This window comes from Toxotes jaculatrix, chromosome 10 (genome assembly GCF_017976425.1).
Source record: "Toxotes jaculatrix isolate fToxJac2 chromosome 10, fToxJac2.pri, whole genome shotgun sequence".
Classification (NCBI taxonomy): domain Eukaryota; kingdom Metazoa; phylum Chordata; class Actinopteri; family Toxotidae; genus Toxotes; species Toxotes jaculatrix.
In genome coordinates, this window is record NC_054403.1 from 8,728,544 (window position 1) to 8,747,232 (window position 18,689).

Here is an 18,689-nt window from a genome sequence, read left to right on the forward strand (position 1 = left end):
TAGCTTTTTTTTTTTCGACAGCATGATAGAGCAATAGTTGGTTTTATGGAGGCAGAACTTAAATGAGGTTTAAAATAGAAAATGAGTTACTGGTAGTGTTGTCAGCAGCAATAATCTTTAAGATTAGCAATGCAATCTTAATCTGTCCTCTATCTCTCCTTAAATGCCCCGTTTGCTATCATAATGCCTGCTCCTCATATCTGATGGCCGTGTTGTGCTTAATAACAAGCTACGACTGCAGGAGGGAGGGGTACGTTGGGAGATAAACAAATTAACAAAGCTATTCACAGCCCCTGCAACACCAGGGGGTATGGGAGGAGGGGAGAGAGGGCAGTAAAGAAAGAGACGAGGACTGCCTTAGCTAATCACAACAGGGGGCATACGCTGCAATCATTTAGGCACAGCATTATCTCTGCAATCATGCATCCTCCCATTGTTGTGCTAATTGGAAACCTTAATTTGAGACATAATATTATTGCCTCATTATTTTCCGGGTTACTTTTCCCCAAATCAATAAACAAGTCCCCTAACTTGAACAAAGAGCTTTAAGGACTGACAGTAATATGAGGTGGGTATTAAGAGTTGGTTCCAAACTGTCAAAAAACTGAGGATTTGCTACAAATCATCACTGTCAAATCTGTTTGGTGAATTATTAAGAGCTACATCGAGTGTTCAGGATCTGCTGCAAGGACCTTGCTGATTCAAAACACTGGTCATCCTGTGCCTCCACTTAGCATGTGAGATCAGTTACTAGCTCTGTTAAATGCTGAGCCACGGATGACTGCGGCAAGCAGTGCAAAGTTTGGCTGAGGATCATGAGAAAAGATGAAGATTCAGCCAAATGTAACAGCTGCGATTTACACAGAGGGAGGGGGGAGCAGAGGTGGAAGAAGTATTTGGATCCTTTACTTAAGTATAAATACCAATACAACAGTGTATAAATATTTGATTACAAGTAAAAGTTCTGCATGGAGTTTTGGTGAGATATGGGATCATTTGAACATTTATTGCAATGAAACCATATGAGAAGTTTAGAGAAAAATATCACAATTTGGTGGAGGTGTTAATAGCTCATAAACATATGAAATGTGAACCTGACTACACACTACTGCTTTTTGTAAGATATCAAAGGCCAGAATGTTTGGAAACCACTGATTTATTATTTAGCATTGTATTTCAAAAGTTTGTTATATTGTCCATTGTGTAAAATCTTCCTCCTACAAGTAGCTAGTAACTAAAGCTGTCAAACTTAGTGGAGTAAAAAGTACAATATTTCCCTCTGAAACAAAGAGGAGTGGAAGTATAAACTAATATAAATGTACTCAGTTACTTTCCATCACTGGGGGAAGTGTCTCCAATATTCTGAAATGTTTAGCTCTGGCTTGGCATGACTATAAAAGAATATGTCTTTTTTTTCACAGTTGTTCTGATTCAGTCAGCAGTATCTGTAGTATAGAACTGACAGACAATACACACTATAGCATGCATGTAGGACTGCTAACAACAACTAACAACTATTTTCATTATCCATTATCATCTATCGAAAATGTCCTTGCTTAACACAATAATCATTCATTTGTTAATTTTTTTGAATTGACTTAAATGATTAATCAATTGTTTCTGTTGATTCTCCCACTTCAGGTTTTTCAGCATGTGGTAGGTTTTAAACTTGGAAAAAAAAAAATTAGAAATCTGTTGTTCCTTACTGAGAATAGCAGTAAATATGAATGATAGAACAACAGCCTGGCAGAGTCCAGGAGGAGCTGATTATATTTGGAATAAAGTAAAAATCATTATCATATTTTGAAAATGGAATAAATTAATTTGGTATTGTATTACATTATTTATGATAATAAGAATGAATCTTCATTAAGAACCTGATTTAATGAGAGACAGACTCAAAATCAATGCATACAGCAAAAGTCAGCATGGCTGTTATTTGATGAAGATGAGAAAGCGCAGTACTACTGAGGGAGAGTTTTTTTTTCCCCTAATTCATTAAAATTACTGAATCATTATGTAATGAGAGAACCTAATCATCTGGTGGCCTGTGTCTCAACCTCTCCCCCTAGACAAAGACATTAAGTCCATGACCACTTTAATCTTGCTATTTGAATATCTTTGATTTACAGGCTAACATATCATCTATGCTTACATCCCATATGTCTTGGTGCAGTTGCCATGGTGATGTCAACATGAAGATCAATCATTGCCAAGCAGGAGTGGAGCATGACACCAATTAAAAGGTGATGTCGTCTCCAAGTCATCACTCACACTCCTCACTAATGCACTAATTACTGGGGCCGAGACATTAATGGAATAGCATGGTTCAGCCTGGGGATTAATCTGCATGGATTCGCCAGTGTAAGCGTGTATGTGTGTGTGTGTGAGACGTTTCTCTGTGATGTGTGCATGCGTGTGCGTGCTTGCGCGTGTATGTATGTGTGTGTGTGTGTGTATGTGTGATTAATGCAAACCCCCGCCTGCTCCGGCGTGACCTTGAGCACCACCACAGGAGGGAAATGAACTGGCTGGGTGGAGGGTTGGGTTATCTGCACTAGGGGCGGCGGAGGGGAGATGTTGTGCTGGGGTGGAGGGCCGGGCCAAGGTTGGGGAGGAACGGGGAATTGGTGCAATCGGAGGGGATCAATGAATAAATTTAGTTTTTGACTTTGACAAACTCTGCTGATAACCCTCCAGAGTGTGGCACAACTCTTAAAACTTTCTTGATTTTAAAGATCCAAATTATTTTTAACTTAGGAGCAGTGATAAAAGCTGGAGCTATCTGACTTCATGGCTGAATCGGAAATCATGTCTGTGAGTGTTATATCATTGAGTAGTTTATTCTTTAACAGTGCATCATATTCAATAGGCTCACTATGTTCTCTATGTAAAATCCTAATCTGTGAAATGACTAGTAACTAAAGTTACTTACTTATCCCATAAATGTAAAAAGTAAGTAAAAAAATATTGAATTGCAATGGAGTCGAACTTTCTCAGTTTTAGTTTAGCCTGGTTTATTAGCAAAACAAGAAGACAAAACCAAAGACATATAAATAATCGTAATGAACCGTAGTAATGAAATTTGCAGAGGTGTGATAAAAACAACATAAAAATAGGGAGTTAAGTAATAAGACCTCACTCTAAAACAAATTAAATATTAAATTAAATATTAAACAACATAAACAAACATAAAATACAAACATTCCAAAAAGCGCAGACAAAGAAGTCATAAGCTAAAGTAAAACAGGATGAATTAATATAATAAAAACAACTTGGCTTGAAAAGGTAGAAGAGCAATAAGATGAACGTGTGAGTTTATGTAGCTCTGTGTGTGTGTGTTTGTGTGTGAGAGAGAAAAACAGAGGGGACACAGTGAATGAGTTAGTGCTTTTTGTATGCGTGCGTTCATCACTGAATAATTACCTTTTTTGTGTGCTTTGGTCGAGGACAGCTCATTTAAATTTTCGAATAATCCCACAGAGGGTCACATTTGGAAAACATTACCTGCTGCTTTTAAAGGCAACTCCTTCAAAGTAAAAGTGTAAAAATTTCAGCAGTTCTGCTTTTATCCCTATTGATTTTATTTCCTGTTCTTCTTTTTTCTTTTTTTGGTTGCTGTATTATTTTACCCTTTGAGGTCTGCAACATTCTGTATGTGTAAAAATTGCTGTTTGTTTTTTTATTGATTCCTTTTTGAATTAATTAGGCAGTCTCTTGACAAACCTCCAAATTTCCTCTAGCAATCTGTTCTGAAAATGTTGATTCTTTAAATAAAATTAGACCAAACAAAACAGAAACTTCTTGTGCGGCTACACATAACAACCTTGGATGCTTAATGGCTGGATGTGCACTGTAACTCACCGATGACGTATGTGAGCAGCAGGGCCAGGGTGAGAGTGAGGAGTGATGCAGACAGGGCTGTACACTTCCAGTTGCAGCAGCGATGAGGCTTGTTGAAGGTAAACAGTGGTCTGGTCACGCTGCTGCGAGGGAGGGGCCGCGGTGGAGGGGAGTACACTGTCCCGGACGTCAGAGGGTAACCCTGCCCCGCTCCTGACAGTAGAGCTGATGAACCAGAGCCTTGCTTGAACAGGAAGTGTCTGTGGGGCAAAAAAAAAAAATGTATATATATAACTGTTGGTGGCAGATTTGATCAACTTTTGCTAGCTAGCTAATTAAGCTAATGTTAGCTTTGGGTACTAGTTGAAAACGCTCCGGTTGTCTTTTTAATATTAAGCTCTTACTAAGGCCCTGTGAACTCTGCTTGGCCTGTGGAGAAATCCAAAACTGGACAGACCTCCCATGTCTGCCCCCTGTCCGTTGTTATGCTATGACTAGACGATCAGTGCTCTGGATGTTGTTTAGAGAACATCAATTAATTGCTGTCTTTATCTTATGAGCAGAAAGCATTTTTGCATACCTGCCACCTCTGGGACCACTTCTTGTGTCTTTCTAAAGTAGATTACGGAGTGAAGTTGGAAACAATTGCAGTTACTGTGCAGGCCTATCTAGGACAGTGGTTCAATGCTTTGCCAATTAGCTTAGCACAGCAGACATCATCTTTTCTCAGGTATCTGGCACCTTATTCTGATTCTGTTTATGCAAATCTGCACTCGGTGGAATTCAGTCTGACTCTGAAGTACGCCTGACTGAAACTCATTTAAAGGGCCCCCAAGGTTGGAGATTTTAGAAGAGACCCCACTCCTGCTACTTTTTAAATGACGCATACAGGCTGGCTCAGGATTCAGATATCACACACAGGACAGACTGTTCCAGTTTTCCACTGCATGAAGTTCCACTAAACCCTACCTGTCGAAAAGCTCTTAGTACTGTCTAGAAGTACGTAATTCAGTTGAACCCTTAATATCCCACATGTTTGCCTGCATTTGTGTGCTTTTAATTTAAGTGGTCTCTTTAACTTGCAAGTAATGCATCATCAAAGATTAATCCAGAAAGCTGAAATCAAGGAAGAAAAGTACTCTAAGGGAGTCCCTAAGCACTACGATCCCACTTGCAATTTTTATTATGTTCCACCATATATTCTGGGAGGTGAGCAATATATATGACAAATGTAAAACGCACACATTATTTACAGTTAGTGCACTATAACCAGTTAAACAATAGAAGACAGCCACAAAATGCACGCTACAGACTGCTACGTAATTTACCCACAACACACTACAGATTCAGCATAAGTAGACAGAATATTAAACTGAAATCTCATATCCAGCCCAAGTCCTTCATTAGAGAAGAAGCCCAAATTTGACAAAATGCCTCTCTGGTGCAACATTATGTGCAGCTACTGTAATGCAGAGCCGCACTCATATGAAGGAGAATGAAAAAGCCCTGGCAGCCAAGGATCAATGACTTACCTATTTCTTTTTTAACTCATCAAAGCGACTACTTAAGTTATACGACTGTATTAGTTAAACGAAGATGAGGTCCATTTTCATTATGAAAAAGAGCACATTAGATGGCAGATGATGATAGGAAACTATGCTGAAGGGCGATTAATCTAGGTAGCATTTCATCTATATTGTGTTTGGATAATGGAGGGCGAGGGTTGGAGGGTGTCAGTTGAGGAAGCAGAAATATGAGCTAGGAAATTATGCAATTTGGAAAAGTGGATCTGGGCAGGCAATTATAAGCAGTTCCAGCGTGTTCTGGCCACACTGACTTCCATCAAAAAAATGAACACAGACTGCTAGTGTGAGGAAACAAAGAGCAGGTATACTGGGGAGAACATCAGAGGCAAAAACAAGTATGACTCATTGTTGTTTTCTCTGCAGTGTGTGTGAGTGTTTGTATTTTCCATAACAAAAAAAATGCCTTGGAGCTCTTGAAATTCACCGACAGCAATGATCGCCCTAGCTTACTATGCGCTCTCTGGGGGTTAATACCAGCTGTGAGTGCGATATGTTGGGGCAGACGTGCAGCTTGCCAGAGTGTTATTCTGTCCGTGCAGGTGTGAGGTCATAGCCTGCTGGAAGGACCGCGGTCTCTGAAGGGCCCTCAGAGGACCGGCCATTAAAGCGGGGCCAGACAGCAGACTGACGGTGTCGCTGGACACCAGACTGCGCCCGCCTTTACACCGTGTCCATTTGCCCTCATACACGACAAAAAGGCATCCATCTTCTCAAGTGATTTAGTCTTATATTCAGCCTTGAAGACAGACTGTGCTTAAAAACAACAAGAGCAAAATTCTGCCAGAGGGGTGAGAGTTTCAAGAATTTTGTGGAAATGAGTTTGGGTATCATGATGCATGACACAATAAAGCAGATCATAGCATTTGTGTCTCGCAAATCACAACAAAATGTGTGAAATAAGATGATTTGCATAGGAGAATAGAGAAATTATTAGTTATTAGCAATTAGTTCATTTCTATAGGACTTTCCAAACATAAAAGCAACTGTTTTATATGAGGCAAAATGTGCATTAGAAAAATATTAAAAGCCACAAAATGAGGAAAAATGGGATCAATTTAAGTAGAATCAATTTAAATACATAAAACCAGACAAAAATAGGACAAGGGGAACAGTTTCAGTTCATTAAAAAAATCTCACCCCATTGACAGGGATTTTTTTATTTTAATTTTAACTCGTTTCAGACTCATTAATTGACTTAATTTGGGGTATGATGGATATTGTTTGTTACTGACATGTCTTTCTCTCTTTTTCGTTTCCTCATTCACTTAAATTCTTTCTTTTTTCATTGTGCCAGTCATCTTTACTCTGTTTCTGTCTCTGTGTTCCTCTCTTTTTGTGTGCCTAAAGTGGCCCTGTGGCTGAAACAGATGACATCCATCCTTCACTGTCTGTGTCCCCTCCTCTCTCCATCAACCCATCCAGTGTCTGCTGAAGGCTATGAGTCAGATGGGGGACACGGGAGGCTGCATGGAGCAACCACACACCTAAGGGTCAGTGGTAGTTCAACTCTGAAAGGCCAGAGCTAAACTTAGGACAAACACACACACACACAAAGAAACATAGCTTGGCTGAGAGATGCCCACACAAGACAAGGATACACAAAAAGATGTCAAATACAGGTGAGCATTTTCACATTTTTAAGGCCAGAACACAGGTCGAGTCCACAGTGGTGCTTTTATTGCTCTGCTGAAGGTGGATTATAGCAAAAGGGATCAGAATCCAGTTGAAGAAATTGCATTTGTCAATGCGTGTGCAACTCTATTCTTCTTGTGTGGTGCTTTTAAAAATTCTTCACTGTTCATCCTGGCTCCCTGCCTTTGATCTTCTCAGACAATATCCAGGGGCGACGCCCAGGAAGCTCTGAATTCATATCAGAGGGCAGATTTCCCCCGAGACAGGAAGAAAATGAGAGTTCCCGTTCTCCAGGAGGTCGGAGTCTGCGGCCCAAGGGCTGTCTCTACCTGGATATGTGCGAATGACTCTGCATGTGTGTGTGGGTGTGTGTGGGTGGAGGCCTTTGTGCGCAGATACATATAGATATAAGGTATGCGTGTGTGTATAGTCGTTGATTTCAGTGTGTAGCTGATTCAAGTAGTCGCATTTCTTAGCGATAAGAGGAAGAGGAGAAGGCAGGGCACCAGTCAATTTATTACAGTCACAACATTTGTTATGCCTCTTAACACACCCAGTGTGAGATCCAGTCAGATATATTGAATATCCATATCTGCATCCTTCCACTTACACAAGCTGCCCTCTCCAGAAAAATAACGGATATGCAGCTGAATTGGAAATCTATGCACACTTCAAACATTCTTAATCTCAGCTGACGCATCGTCAATACATTTCAATACAGATTCATCAAATAGGCATCAAGGAAAATGGAAGTGTACTTGACAACAAGCGATATTATCCTTTTTTTTGCCATTTTGATTAAGGTCATAGCATCACTTATAATTCTGTTGGCATGAGCATCCATGTCAAGTTTGTAAATACTTGATAAATCTTTAATCTCATGCCTGAGATTGATCTGATAGCAGCATCAGTGTAAGAGTGGAAAATATAAAATCATCATATTAATAGTATATCTGAGAACATGAAAGAGGAGAGAGAGGAGGGTGTCTGAGGACTAAATCCAACCCAAAACAGTTAAGCGGTGAAGACTTAGTCATTTTTTTTTGTCTTACACCCCAAAAGCCAGATAGAAAAGAGCCAATAATATCTGAATTATGTTATGAAGGGACACTATTCTATTGACTATGAATATGATTACATTTTATGGTTCAGAACTAATAGCGCGCTATCAAATGAAACTTATTTGACTATAAAGTCCCAAATGCAAAAATGTATTACTACAAAAAGCCACCATCCAATAGAGTGAGCCACTGCGGAAATTGCGTTTTATAATCACATCTCTCTTTGGGAGGGAGCTCTTTATGTTCAGCAAATACTGTTTGAACAATTCCAAACAAAAAAAAAGCATAAATTTTGTTTATGGTGCATTTTGATTTAAACCGCACACACACACACATAGATAAGTAATGTAATTACAATGCACTTCTGACAAGTCTTTCACATTGATACTCATGTCTGGCCAATGATTAATTTAAATTGTCACTGAATCTAATTTTATTCTTCCTTTCCTTTAAATGAGGTAAGATCTAATTATGGCCTAATGCATAACTTATTAAAACGTCTTCTTCTGCCATGGCAGCCTGCCAATCTCATCCTCACTCATAATACCAGAATTCAGCTGCCGTTCTCATTAAACATGCAAACATATTCTTTTGCACCTTGCTGCTTCTTCTCGAAAGCAGCCCCCACAAATGAGGAACTCCTAAATAATTCTCTGATCAATTATTACTTATGCAGCAAGCATATGCTTAATTCCGTTTGATGGAATGAAATTCCAGCGGTTCGTTCCTGGGCATTCGGAACGATTTTCTTGGGTACTACAATGGGAAATAGAATCCCAGTGTGTTCCTGAAAAGAATTTTTCTACTGGATACTGAATTTTACTTTTATTATGGGTAGTGAAAAAAACTTAGATACAGGTCCCCTGGTAAATCTGTCGGCAGTGGGGGGTAAGAAAATGAAAAGAACCCAAGAAAACCTGAGAGATTCGTTATGACTTTGATGGTGTGCAGAGTCCTACAATAATACCCCAGAGGCCTGTGTGGTGTTCCACTTACTGCTCACTACATGTGCAAAACTTGTCCATCCTGACAAATTCTTTAGTCCAACATTCATTCTTAATCATTCTACTCTGATTTTTCTAAGAAACTGTGAAAGTCTTCCAACTCTGGAGTCTTGATGAGAGAATATTCTTTAATCTAATGATCCTCATTTGTGAGATTAAAGAACTGTCTTTAATCAAGTGACATTATGTTGCAGTAGTGTGGTTTGCCTGGAAGATATTTTCATTTCAAGGGTTTCATTGTAAAATGACATATCTGCCGCTTTGGACTGAAAGAATTTTGGAGTGAAGCCCTCCATTTGTTCCTAATACCTCTGTTTTTGTTTTTTTTTTATTTTTAACACCATGTTAAAAATAAAATTTAAGGATGAATTAAGAAGGACTTTTTCATTTGTTGCATTTTCTTACCTGGTCTCTAGGGGAATGTTGCTGTTCAGCACCCAGCTGTTGTGAAGCTGTGCCTGGTCTGTGCTTGAGCTGGTGTCTGCCCCCTGACCGCCCTGACTGGTCTGGCACCGCGTTGGCATGGTCTTCCTCTGCAGGCTGACTTGAGTGTAGGGCGCCGGGCGGGCACAGGTGCAGGCGTGGGGTGGTGGAGGAGGCGGGGGCAGCGGGCGAAACGTGAACTGACCACCTGGACTGTTGGGCAGCTCTGCACAGAGAGACAGAGAAAAGTAGAGAGGGAGGAGGAGGAGGAGGGAGGGACAGGGAAATAAACATAGGTTTATTAGGAGCGCAGTACCATAAATTACAAATAAAAGTGGCGTGTTAGTTGACAGTTTATTGTTATTACACTGATTGAGGGGCATAAATCAGCTTGAAAACTGTCCCTGTCCAGAGCCTTCCCTTCCTACCTGCTTTGATGCACTTCCAGCCGCCCTATAAATAGGTTCTTGGCTGACTGCAACATTGAGCAGTCTTTAAAGAGCTAACAGCTCTGGCTTAATCTGCACCCGCCAGCCCAAACTACCCATGTGATGTTTATTATGAGATCTGTAGCTCGACGGAATGAGCTAGCCAGCTGTAACTCTCTCACACTGGTAACCTCGGGGTCTAGCTGGAGCTCTCTCAATCCATCATTTATCATTCTCTTTCGCTATAACTCTTCCGCTGCTCGTCTCTTCCCTCCTGCTGCTTTCTCTCACTTTTCAATCTGTCCTCTGAAACTGACCATAGACTAATTACAGTTTTGCCAAATGCAATGTGTGTGCATATGTTTGTTTAATGAGTGTGTATGCGTCTATGTGTACGGCTGCAGATAAAGATGGTTTGCTTGTATTTTCATGTGCTCATGCACCTGTGTGTACATCAGGCATCTTGGGACATTAGTTATCTGTGTTGGGGGAGGGGGGGGCAGCTCGTGCCATATGGTTACAGCATGGCTCTACGAGCACAGCAAATCCCACAAGACCAACCCTGTCCAGCTGCATTGACAATGAATGTAACATTAGCCTCGTAACTGTTGTAAAGGAGTAAGGACTCCAGGATCTGGTAGACAGACACTATCGGCCCTCAGTTCTATTTGCTGCCAAAATGTCAGCAATAATTTAGTATCTGGAAACGTAGCCCACCTGGGAGATTACCACAATCTTCCCTATTCAAGTGTGAAGTATTACACAGACAACACCAGAGAACAGATTTTATGATTCTTGCCAGATGAAAACTGAGAAAAGTAAAGAATTAAATAATCGTGTTTCAGCTTCCTACAGTTTCTATTGCCAGCATAAAAACCTGCAAGTTACTGGAATCTGTAGTTCAGCTACCATTATGTTGAAAATAGAGGCAACATCTTTTTCAAATATTGCTGGGAAACAGTTATGGAACATTTTACTGTCAACATTTCCATAATACTAAATCTCTGCACATGCACTGACATTATATTGCTACTTTGAACTCTTCATACCAAATCACTGTTGCCTTTTTGCACAAACATGTAAACCAATATGCCATGTCATATCCGCCAATAAGTACGATGTTCATTGACTGACCACATAGCACATCAGGCTTTATGACCCTAAGTTGTTGGGATTTCACATTTACAAGATATATATTGTAGTAATGTTGCAGGAATGCTCTGGTGGAGCAGCTCTGTAAATGGTCTATAAACATTTCCTCAGTAATATTTCCATGATGCCATCTGTCCAGCTGGAATGGCATTTTGAACACGGTTACAGTAGCAGTTGTGACGATGTTTCCTCTGCCTGTCTGTGTGTGTTTATATATCTGGATGTGTGACATTAGAATTTCCAGAATTACTGCACGAGTGCTGTCAAAATGCTCTTTGAACAAATGACAAGTACTTCATCTTCCAAAACGCATTGCTGCTTATTGATCTTCCAAAATGGCTGAATTCTCTTTGTCACATTTCCAAAGCATGTAATGAAATATTTGTCTCCGTTCTCCGCATACTGTCACAATGAAATTATCCCTTCATCACTCATGACGCGCCATTACTCACATCACATATTTATTTCATGGTTTCACTGAAACATGCAGGGGGTTCTAAGTAAACACTGTCCTCTCTCAATGGTTTTTTTTTTATTGCTCTGGGCCATCTGCGATGATGCACATTTCACACTCACACGTAAAATCTGATATTTTTAGCATGCTTAACATGTTTCTGTTGAATAACAGCAGCTGAAAGAGTGTGTCAACTTGTGGCTTGAGAATGTACTTAACCAGTGGATGTGTCATCTTTTCACACCCATGTCTCCAATAGACACTGCTCTTCATGAACCTGAAAATGGATTTTCTCCTGAGAGACTGTATATTATTGTATTGTACAATATATATCCTTCTTGTTGTCTCCACACTAAATCACAAGAAGATTTCAATAGCTAATCAGACAGAAACTGACTCCATAAAATGACAGGATTGTATTTGTGTCATCACCTGGAGGTGCTGTTTAGTCTAAACTAATGGATGTGGAAAATGGAAGTTATTTTTGTCTGAACCACCTCTGAGTATTAAAAATTACACGCTTAGGGAAAACTGACTGAACATTTTTAGAGCACTACTGCACTGTGTGTCATTGTAATGCACCAGGAGCTTTAAAGTGGTGCTTCAGTTTTTAGCAGTCTATCTGATTCATCAGTAACTTGGAGTCCTTTGAGTCCAGCCAGAAATTCCCTGCATTCACAGGTTTTTCTCTAGATACCAGAGGTGGGTGTTTTTAGCAATTGTTATAGAAAGGATGTATTTTAAAACCTTTTTTTCTTAAAACAAGCCGAGCACTTGAGTGGTGAATTTGTAGTGAAGTAGCACTTGAGGTGCTAAGTCAGCTTTAGATTTTGTTCATTTCCAGCTTGATTCTTCAGACTACGTTAACACCATTAAGATTTCTGCTAAAGCAAAGTTGCGATTTCTACACAGCTGCCAAATTCTCTTACACATCACAAAGTGCACCTGCCAGCCGAAGGTATGACACTGCATAAAAACACATCAACAACTCTTGTCACTTTGTTTTTTCATGTTAATGCGTGCTCCAAATGTCAGCAGCAGTGGTGGTAGTGTGGCAATACTGCATGACATGTAAAAGTCCTGAAGTTCAGTGTTACTGAAGTAAGAGTACAGTAGCGCTTCATAGTTCTCATTATACCCAATGACCTTTTCCAGAGTTTTACATCTTTATGCATATTGGATTACTTTTACTGATGAATTAACCAACATGTTAAAGCTGGTGGAGGTGGAGCTACCTCACTACTTTATGTACTGACCAGTATTTACATCTTTAAAAAAATGGAACATATCTCATAAACTAATGTTATGTATTTAAAATGCTAATCTGCAATGTCATTAGTAACTACAGTACCAGTGGTCAGACAAATGTAGTGGAGAAAGAAACAAAATGTTTTCCTCTGAACAGTATAAAGAGAAAAATTTACAGTGGGTACGGAAAGTATTCAGACCCCCTTAAATTTTTTCAATGTTGCAGCCATTCGCTAAAATCATTTAACCCTGTGAGACCTGAACTATGAAAGAATGGTCAGAAAATTCTAATTTTTCAAATATGAACTCTTTATTTGTCCCTTTGACAAAATGTAAAAAAAAAATAATTAAAAAAATAAATTCTAATTATATTTTTTGTTTGTATCACACATGTCAAAACATTTGGAAAAGTGAGGGGGGTCCACCAGGAGTCAGTATACGAGCATAAGAGTTCATCTAAAAGGGTTAAATGCAAAGTTTATGCTTGATGGTGATGCAATGAGTCCCAGAAATGTGGGTATCATATATGATACGTACGGGCTCACAGGGTTAAGTTTTTTTCCTCATTAATGTACACACAGCACCCCATATTGACAGAGAAACACGAAATTGTTGACATTTTTGCATATTCATTAAAAAAGAAAAACTGAAATATCACATGGCCATAAGTATTCAGACCCTTTGCTGTGACCCTCATATATTTAACTCAGGTGCTGTCCATTTCTTCTGATCATCCTTGAGATGGTTCTACTCCTTCATTGGAGTCCAGCTGTGTTTGATTATACTGATTGGACTTGATTAGGAAGGCCACACACCTGTCTATATAAGACCTTACAGCTCACAGTGCATGTCAGAGCAAGTGAGAATCATGAGCTCAAAGGAACTGCCTGAAGAGCTCAGAGACAGAATTGTGGCAAGGCACAGATCTGGCCAGACCTGATGAGACCAAGATAGAACTTTTTTGCCTTAATTCTAAGCGGTGTGTGTGGAGAAAACCAGGCACTGCTCATCACCTGTCCAATACAGTCCCAACAGTGAAGCATGGTGGTGGCAGCATCATGCTGTGGGGGTGTTTTTCAGCTGCAGGGACAGGACGACTGGTTGCAATTGAAGGAAAGATGAATGCGGCCAAGTACAGGGATATCCTGGACGAAAACCTTCTCCAGAGTGCTCAGGACCTCAGACTGGGCCGAAGGTTCACCTTCCAACAAGACAATGACCCTAAGCACACAGCTAAAATAATGAAGGAGTGGCTTCAGGACAACTCTGTGACTGTTCTTGAATGGCCCAGCCAGAGCCCTGACTTAAACCCAATTGAGCATCTCTGGAGAGACCTGAAAATGGCTGTCCACCAATGTTCACCATCCAACCTGACAGAACTGGACAGGATGTCCAAATCCAGGTGTAGAAAAACTTGTTGCATCATTCCCAAAAAGACTGGCTGTATTTGCTCAAACGGGTGTTTCTACTAAATACTGAGCAAAGGGTCTGAATACTTATGGCTGTGTGATATTTCAGTTTTTCTTTTTTAATAAATCTGCAAAAATTTCAACAATTTCGTGTTTCTCTGTCAATATGGGGTGCTGTGTGTACATTAATGAGGAAAAAAAGTGAAATTAAATGATTTTAGCAAATGGTTGCAATATAACAAAGTGAAAAATTTAAGGGGGTCTGAGAACTTTCTGTACCCACTGTAAATGCTTAGGTTGAGAGCATTTCCTCTTCCATTCACTAGATGATATCACGTACTAATTTCTATACGAGGGACACCCTATACAATTGTTTGCACATGCAAATGTTTTATTGGAGAGTGACATTCTGGGAATGTGATTAGAAACTACTGAATGCCTATGAATTTGAGGAAGTGCAGCCAGTTACAGGTTTATACAGCAGCACTGAGAAGATTTTCTGTCAGCTGGCTGCTTTATAAAAGTTCACTGTATGGCTACTCAAGAGAACAAAAACAAAGGATCTGTTCAACTAACATTGAGTACTATATACTCACTATTTACATTTTGAAAATTGAAAGGGCACTCTGTTCTGTACTTCCCAAATTATTTGGAGAATCAAAGTGTCAGAGGCCTGGGTAGCTGGAGTTTTAGTCCCTACAGGTGAAGCTAAAAAAATGTTGTCTCCTATATATCCTGCAATGCGACTCAGTAGCATCTTTCATGAGGCCTCCCCTGTCTGGTAAATGCCCATGTCTTTCAAACCTCATGTCTGGGTTTGTAGCACAGGCCCCAAGCTCAAGCCAAGATAACCCTGATGACATCCTCAGGGTTAATTTAGAAAGCTCCACCAGAGCCTCAGAAGAGATTGTACAGCGATTATACAGCTGTTTTCAAAGCCTGAGTCATTGGTAAAATCAGTGGTGTGCCCTCAGCAAAGAAGACAGCAATAATGAACAACAATCAGTGTTTGAAAACTGTAGTTTTTAATTGTAAATTCTATTAAAACCATCAAGACTTGAGTCAGACTCACAAACATCTCTTAAAATAGCAGGAAGTTAAATTAGAAATGTTTTTCATTGCAAGTGGCTCTAAATTCTATTGAAACCAAAACAATAAGTCCAAATAATTTCTGCCTTAAATCTCCAATGACCTCTACTTCATTATTAATTTAGCCTTTTTAGAAAACCTGAGCATGTTATAACAGCTCTGGGTATACAGTTCCCACAATTTCAACTGCTACGTTTATATTTGTCGGCAAGGGAAAAGGGGAAAGAGTGTAAAGTGGACATTAAGGCAGGAGAAAGGACAGGGTTTGAGGGCCAGGGGAGAATGTAATCTTGGTGAGTAGGGTGACACAGGGGCCCCGGCCTGCCAGATGGTGTTTTAGAAGGCTTAGCTAAGGCAGCTTTGGTTCTCCTCTCCCAAAGATCCACAAACTGACTCAATTCCTCTCCTCTCACACAAACATACAAATGGCAGAGAAACACTTGCTAACTCGCTCTTCCTCTCTCACTCTTTCACACAGAGTCATATCAAACGCGCAAGCTGTGATGTTGTGTTAAATAGTAGATGTAACCTAAATAGGCCTGGCAATGTAGGGCAGAGGCCGTGCAATATTTGGCGGGCTAGCCAGGAGTTGGAAAACATCAAATGAACTCTGTGGGGAGTGGATGGAGGCCAGGGGTGGGGCCATTACAGCTCCAGATGACAGTCATGACAGTGTAGAACATCCTCTGCCCTGGGGTTTCTCTGCGACTTAACCCTCCAGAAAAGACACTTTTGGAAAGTCGCTTATGAGATACTTTCCTGGAATCATCAGCTTTTGGTTACATAAGCGAGATATGACGAAAAGCGTTTTATAGCCAGCGGAAGGGAGATCTGTGGGGATTTACTGGGAAATGTAACAGGTAACAGGTATTTGACCAGGTATTAAAAATGCTTTACTGTAGGTGAGATGGACCTAAAATAGCACAGACATTAAGTATTTATGACAATTTAGGCTAAGCCAAGTCATACTTTCTCTATGATGTGAGGAAAGTGTATTAAAAAAAAAAAAGACTAAAGTCTACATACATACACAGTAATGGTTGTGTTGTGTGTGTAATGAGGTAACTGTCATGATGGTGCAATTTTCTTTAGGAGGGATATTAACAAGCGGGTATAAAACTGTTGATGAAAAAATGAATCACGTGTGTGAAATAATCTCATTCATGAACACTCGTCATGCTCGTTAAAATGTTCCACTTTCTGTCTGGATGTGTCTGCCAGCTGTTCGGCACTACCTGTACATGGTGTTTTCGTAATTGGGCAGAGAAATTTTAAGACACTACGGTGAGAAATGTTCTGAAAAAAAAAATCATCAGATTGCAGTTTTAATTATGGACTTTGTGAAAATTATAGGGGCCCAGGGTTCAGAAAAGGGGAGGGGTAAAGTGCATTTTCTTTTCACTGGTGGGGGATTAGATTTTCTTATCCCGTAGATTATTCGTAAATTCGTATATGTGTAGTTATGTCAAACAGAAAACAACTTTAGTCTGTACCACAGGTGACCGAGCAGTTTCTGTCTCAGGGCATTGTTCCTCATCTCATCAAATTCAGCAGCTTGTTCTTCTGTTTACTGATTTGATGGCTTTATTTTCTTATATTTTCCATAAATGTATTGTTTTGACAGATTTAGAATAGGGCGTTGCCTCTTTTTTTAATTCAGAGGAGAGGGTAAAATGAAATTATTAACAAATTAATTATCAACAATGCTACAGAGGGCGTTGCTTTTTTTTTCTAAAATTAAATGCATGTTCAGTCCCCTTCCCCATCCCCATCCCCAAAATATCTGTCCGGTCTCTAGAGTGTGCAAGCAGGAAACACAGAACATATAGCACCTTTAATAAGAAGAGACCACTACTTTTGGTGTGTGGCAGACCATAAAAACATGAGCCACAATAATATTAAAACCTAATATTTAACCAGGTTTCCTCCTCTTCTTCACTCTGTGTTTGCTCACGCCCCCTTTCTCTCCCTTTATTTCCCCTTTCTCTTCATTATTGTGCCCTGCACCCTAGTGCGGAGTTAATTTCACTTATTACAGGGAAGACATATAAAATCCATAGAGCCTGACCGCAACAATATCAAACCTGCTTGTCTGACAGAGGAATGTGATTGTTTTAGAGAACATTTAACACTATTGTTGGACCAAGCCCAGCAAAAAAACCACATCATCCACCCCACTCTAAAAATAAAAGCTTAATAATTTCCCCCAGGATAGCTTTTCATCTATCTCGCTCCTTAATTGACTTGCATTAAATTGCCACAAAGTTTATTCCACTGCTGTGCTTCGATGAAATAAATAATTAACCCCATAAAAAGGTCAGACGAGTGAAATTAGAACTCACTGGGTTTTGTTCTTTTTTGCGGTAATGAGATGGGATCCTGCCCTGGCTGACCATCTGACGCTCTGTAATAATTTGTCTTTGTCTTAGCAGAGTTCCTGACCAGAGATAACACGTTATCTCATCAGATATTAGGAGCTCCAATATGACTCCCTTTCATTGGTTGGTTGCTGATCAAGTCACCGTGAAGAATGGTAATATCGATAACAACAATAGTGAATGTATGATAACGGGGACTAATATTGCTAATGATCTTGGCGACCGTGATGACGTTGATGAAGGTGATGTTACTGATAACAGCCGCACTGGTGGTGATGAAAATAACAAAGATAATGATGATAACATTGGTAATAACAGTGGTAACAATGATGATGAAAACAGCAGTGATGGCAGCAGAAGCACTGATAATTACATTGATGACAGTGGGCTCTGAGACAGCAATTAGAATAAAAACAGCCATTGATTCATCTCTGCAGACACAGGGATAAGCGGTGGGATCTCCATTTAACAAAGTGACACAATCATGTTGTCCAATTAAAGCAAGAAAATACAAATGAAGAAACAGAGTGCTCTAAGAGCTTTTCCCTCTCATATGGAACCCAGTCGATTTTCATACAGAGTCTGATAATTAGCAGCAATGCATCATCTGGCTTTTTCACACCGGAGGACTCACCGAGTGCTCGTGCAGCTGTGTGTATGTGTGTGCCGGTACGTGCGTGCATGCGTCTGCGTGAAGGTGTATATCTATGTGCATATTTTTGTAATTGCTTGTTTGTACCCCCATCTTCAAAAACAACTCTGGAGCAACTCCACAATCATGTTTAGGCTGCAGGTGATTCTGAAAGTAGCATTTCCCCGGAGAGGGCGTGAAACCTCCTGAGTCTAGCTCCTCAGCTCTACAGCAAGAGGCTTACCATCACTCAAACACTTCACTGCAGGGGCCCGCGCTCAAATTACATTTTCAGAAGAGCACCCTCCGTCTGTCCTGTGCTGTTTAAATGATCTGTTTAAAAGTTCTGAT

General features: G+C 40.0%; 1 protein-coding gene across 1 annotated transcript in view; it reads right to left on the minus strand.

Annotated features, from left to right (window-relative positions):
* The window catches only part of tenm1 (teneurin transmembrane protein 1), a 171,588-nt gene that overhangs the window by 105,553 nt on the left and 47,346 nt on the right, over nt 1–18,689 (minus strand). Inside the window, exons 4-5 of the mRNA XM_041047755.1 lie at nt 9,532–9,775; nt 3,865–4,103 (exon numbers count right to left, since the gene is read on the minus strand). Of these exons, the coding sequence (XP_040903689.1) occupies nt 3,865–4,103; nt 9,532–9,775 (483 nt within the window). The remainder of the gene's footprint in view (nt 1–3,864; nt 4,104–9,531; nt 9,776–18,689) is intronic.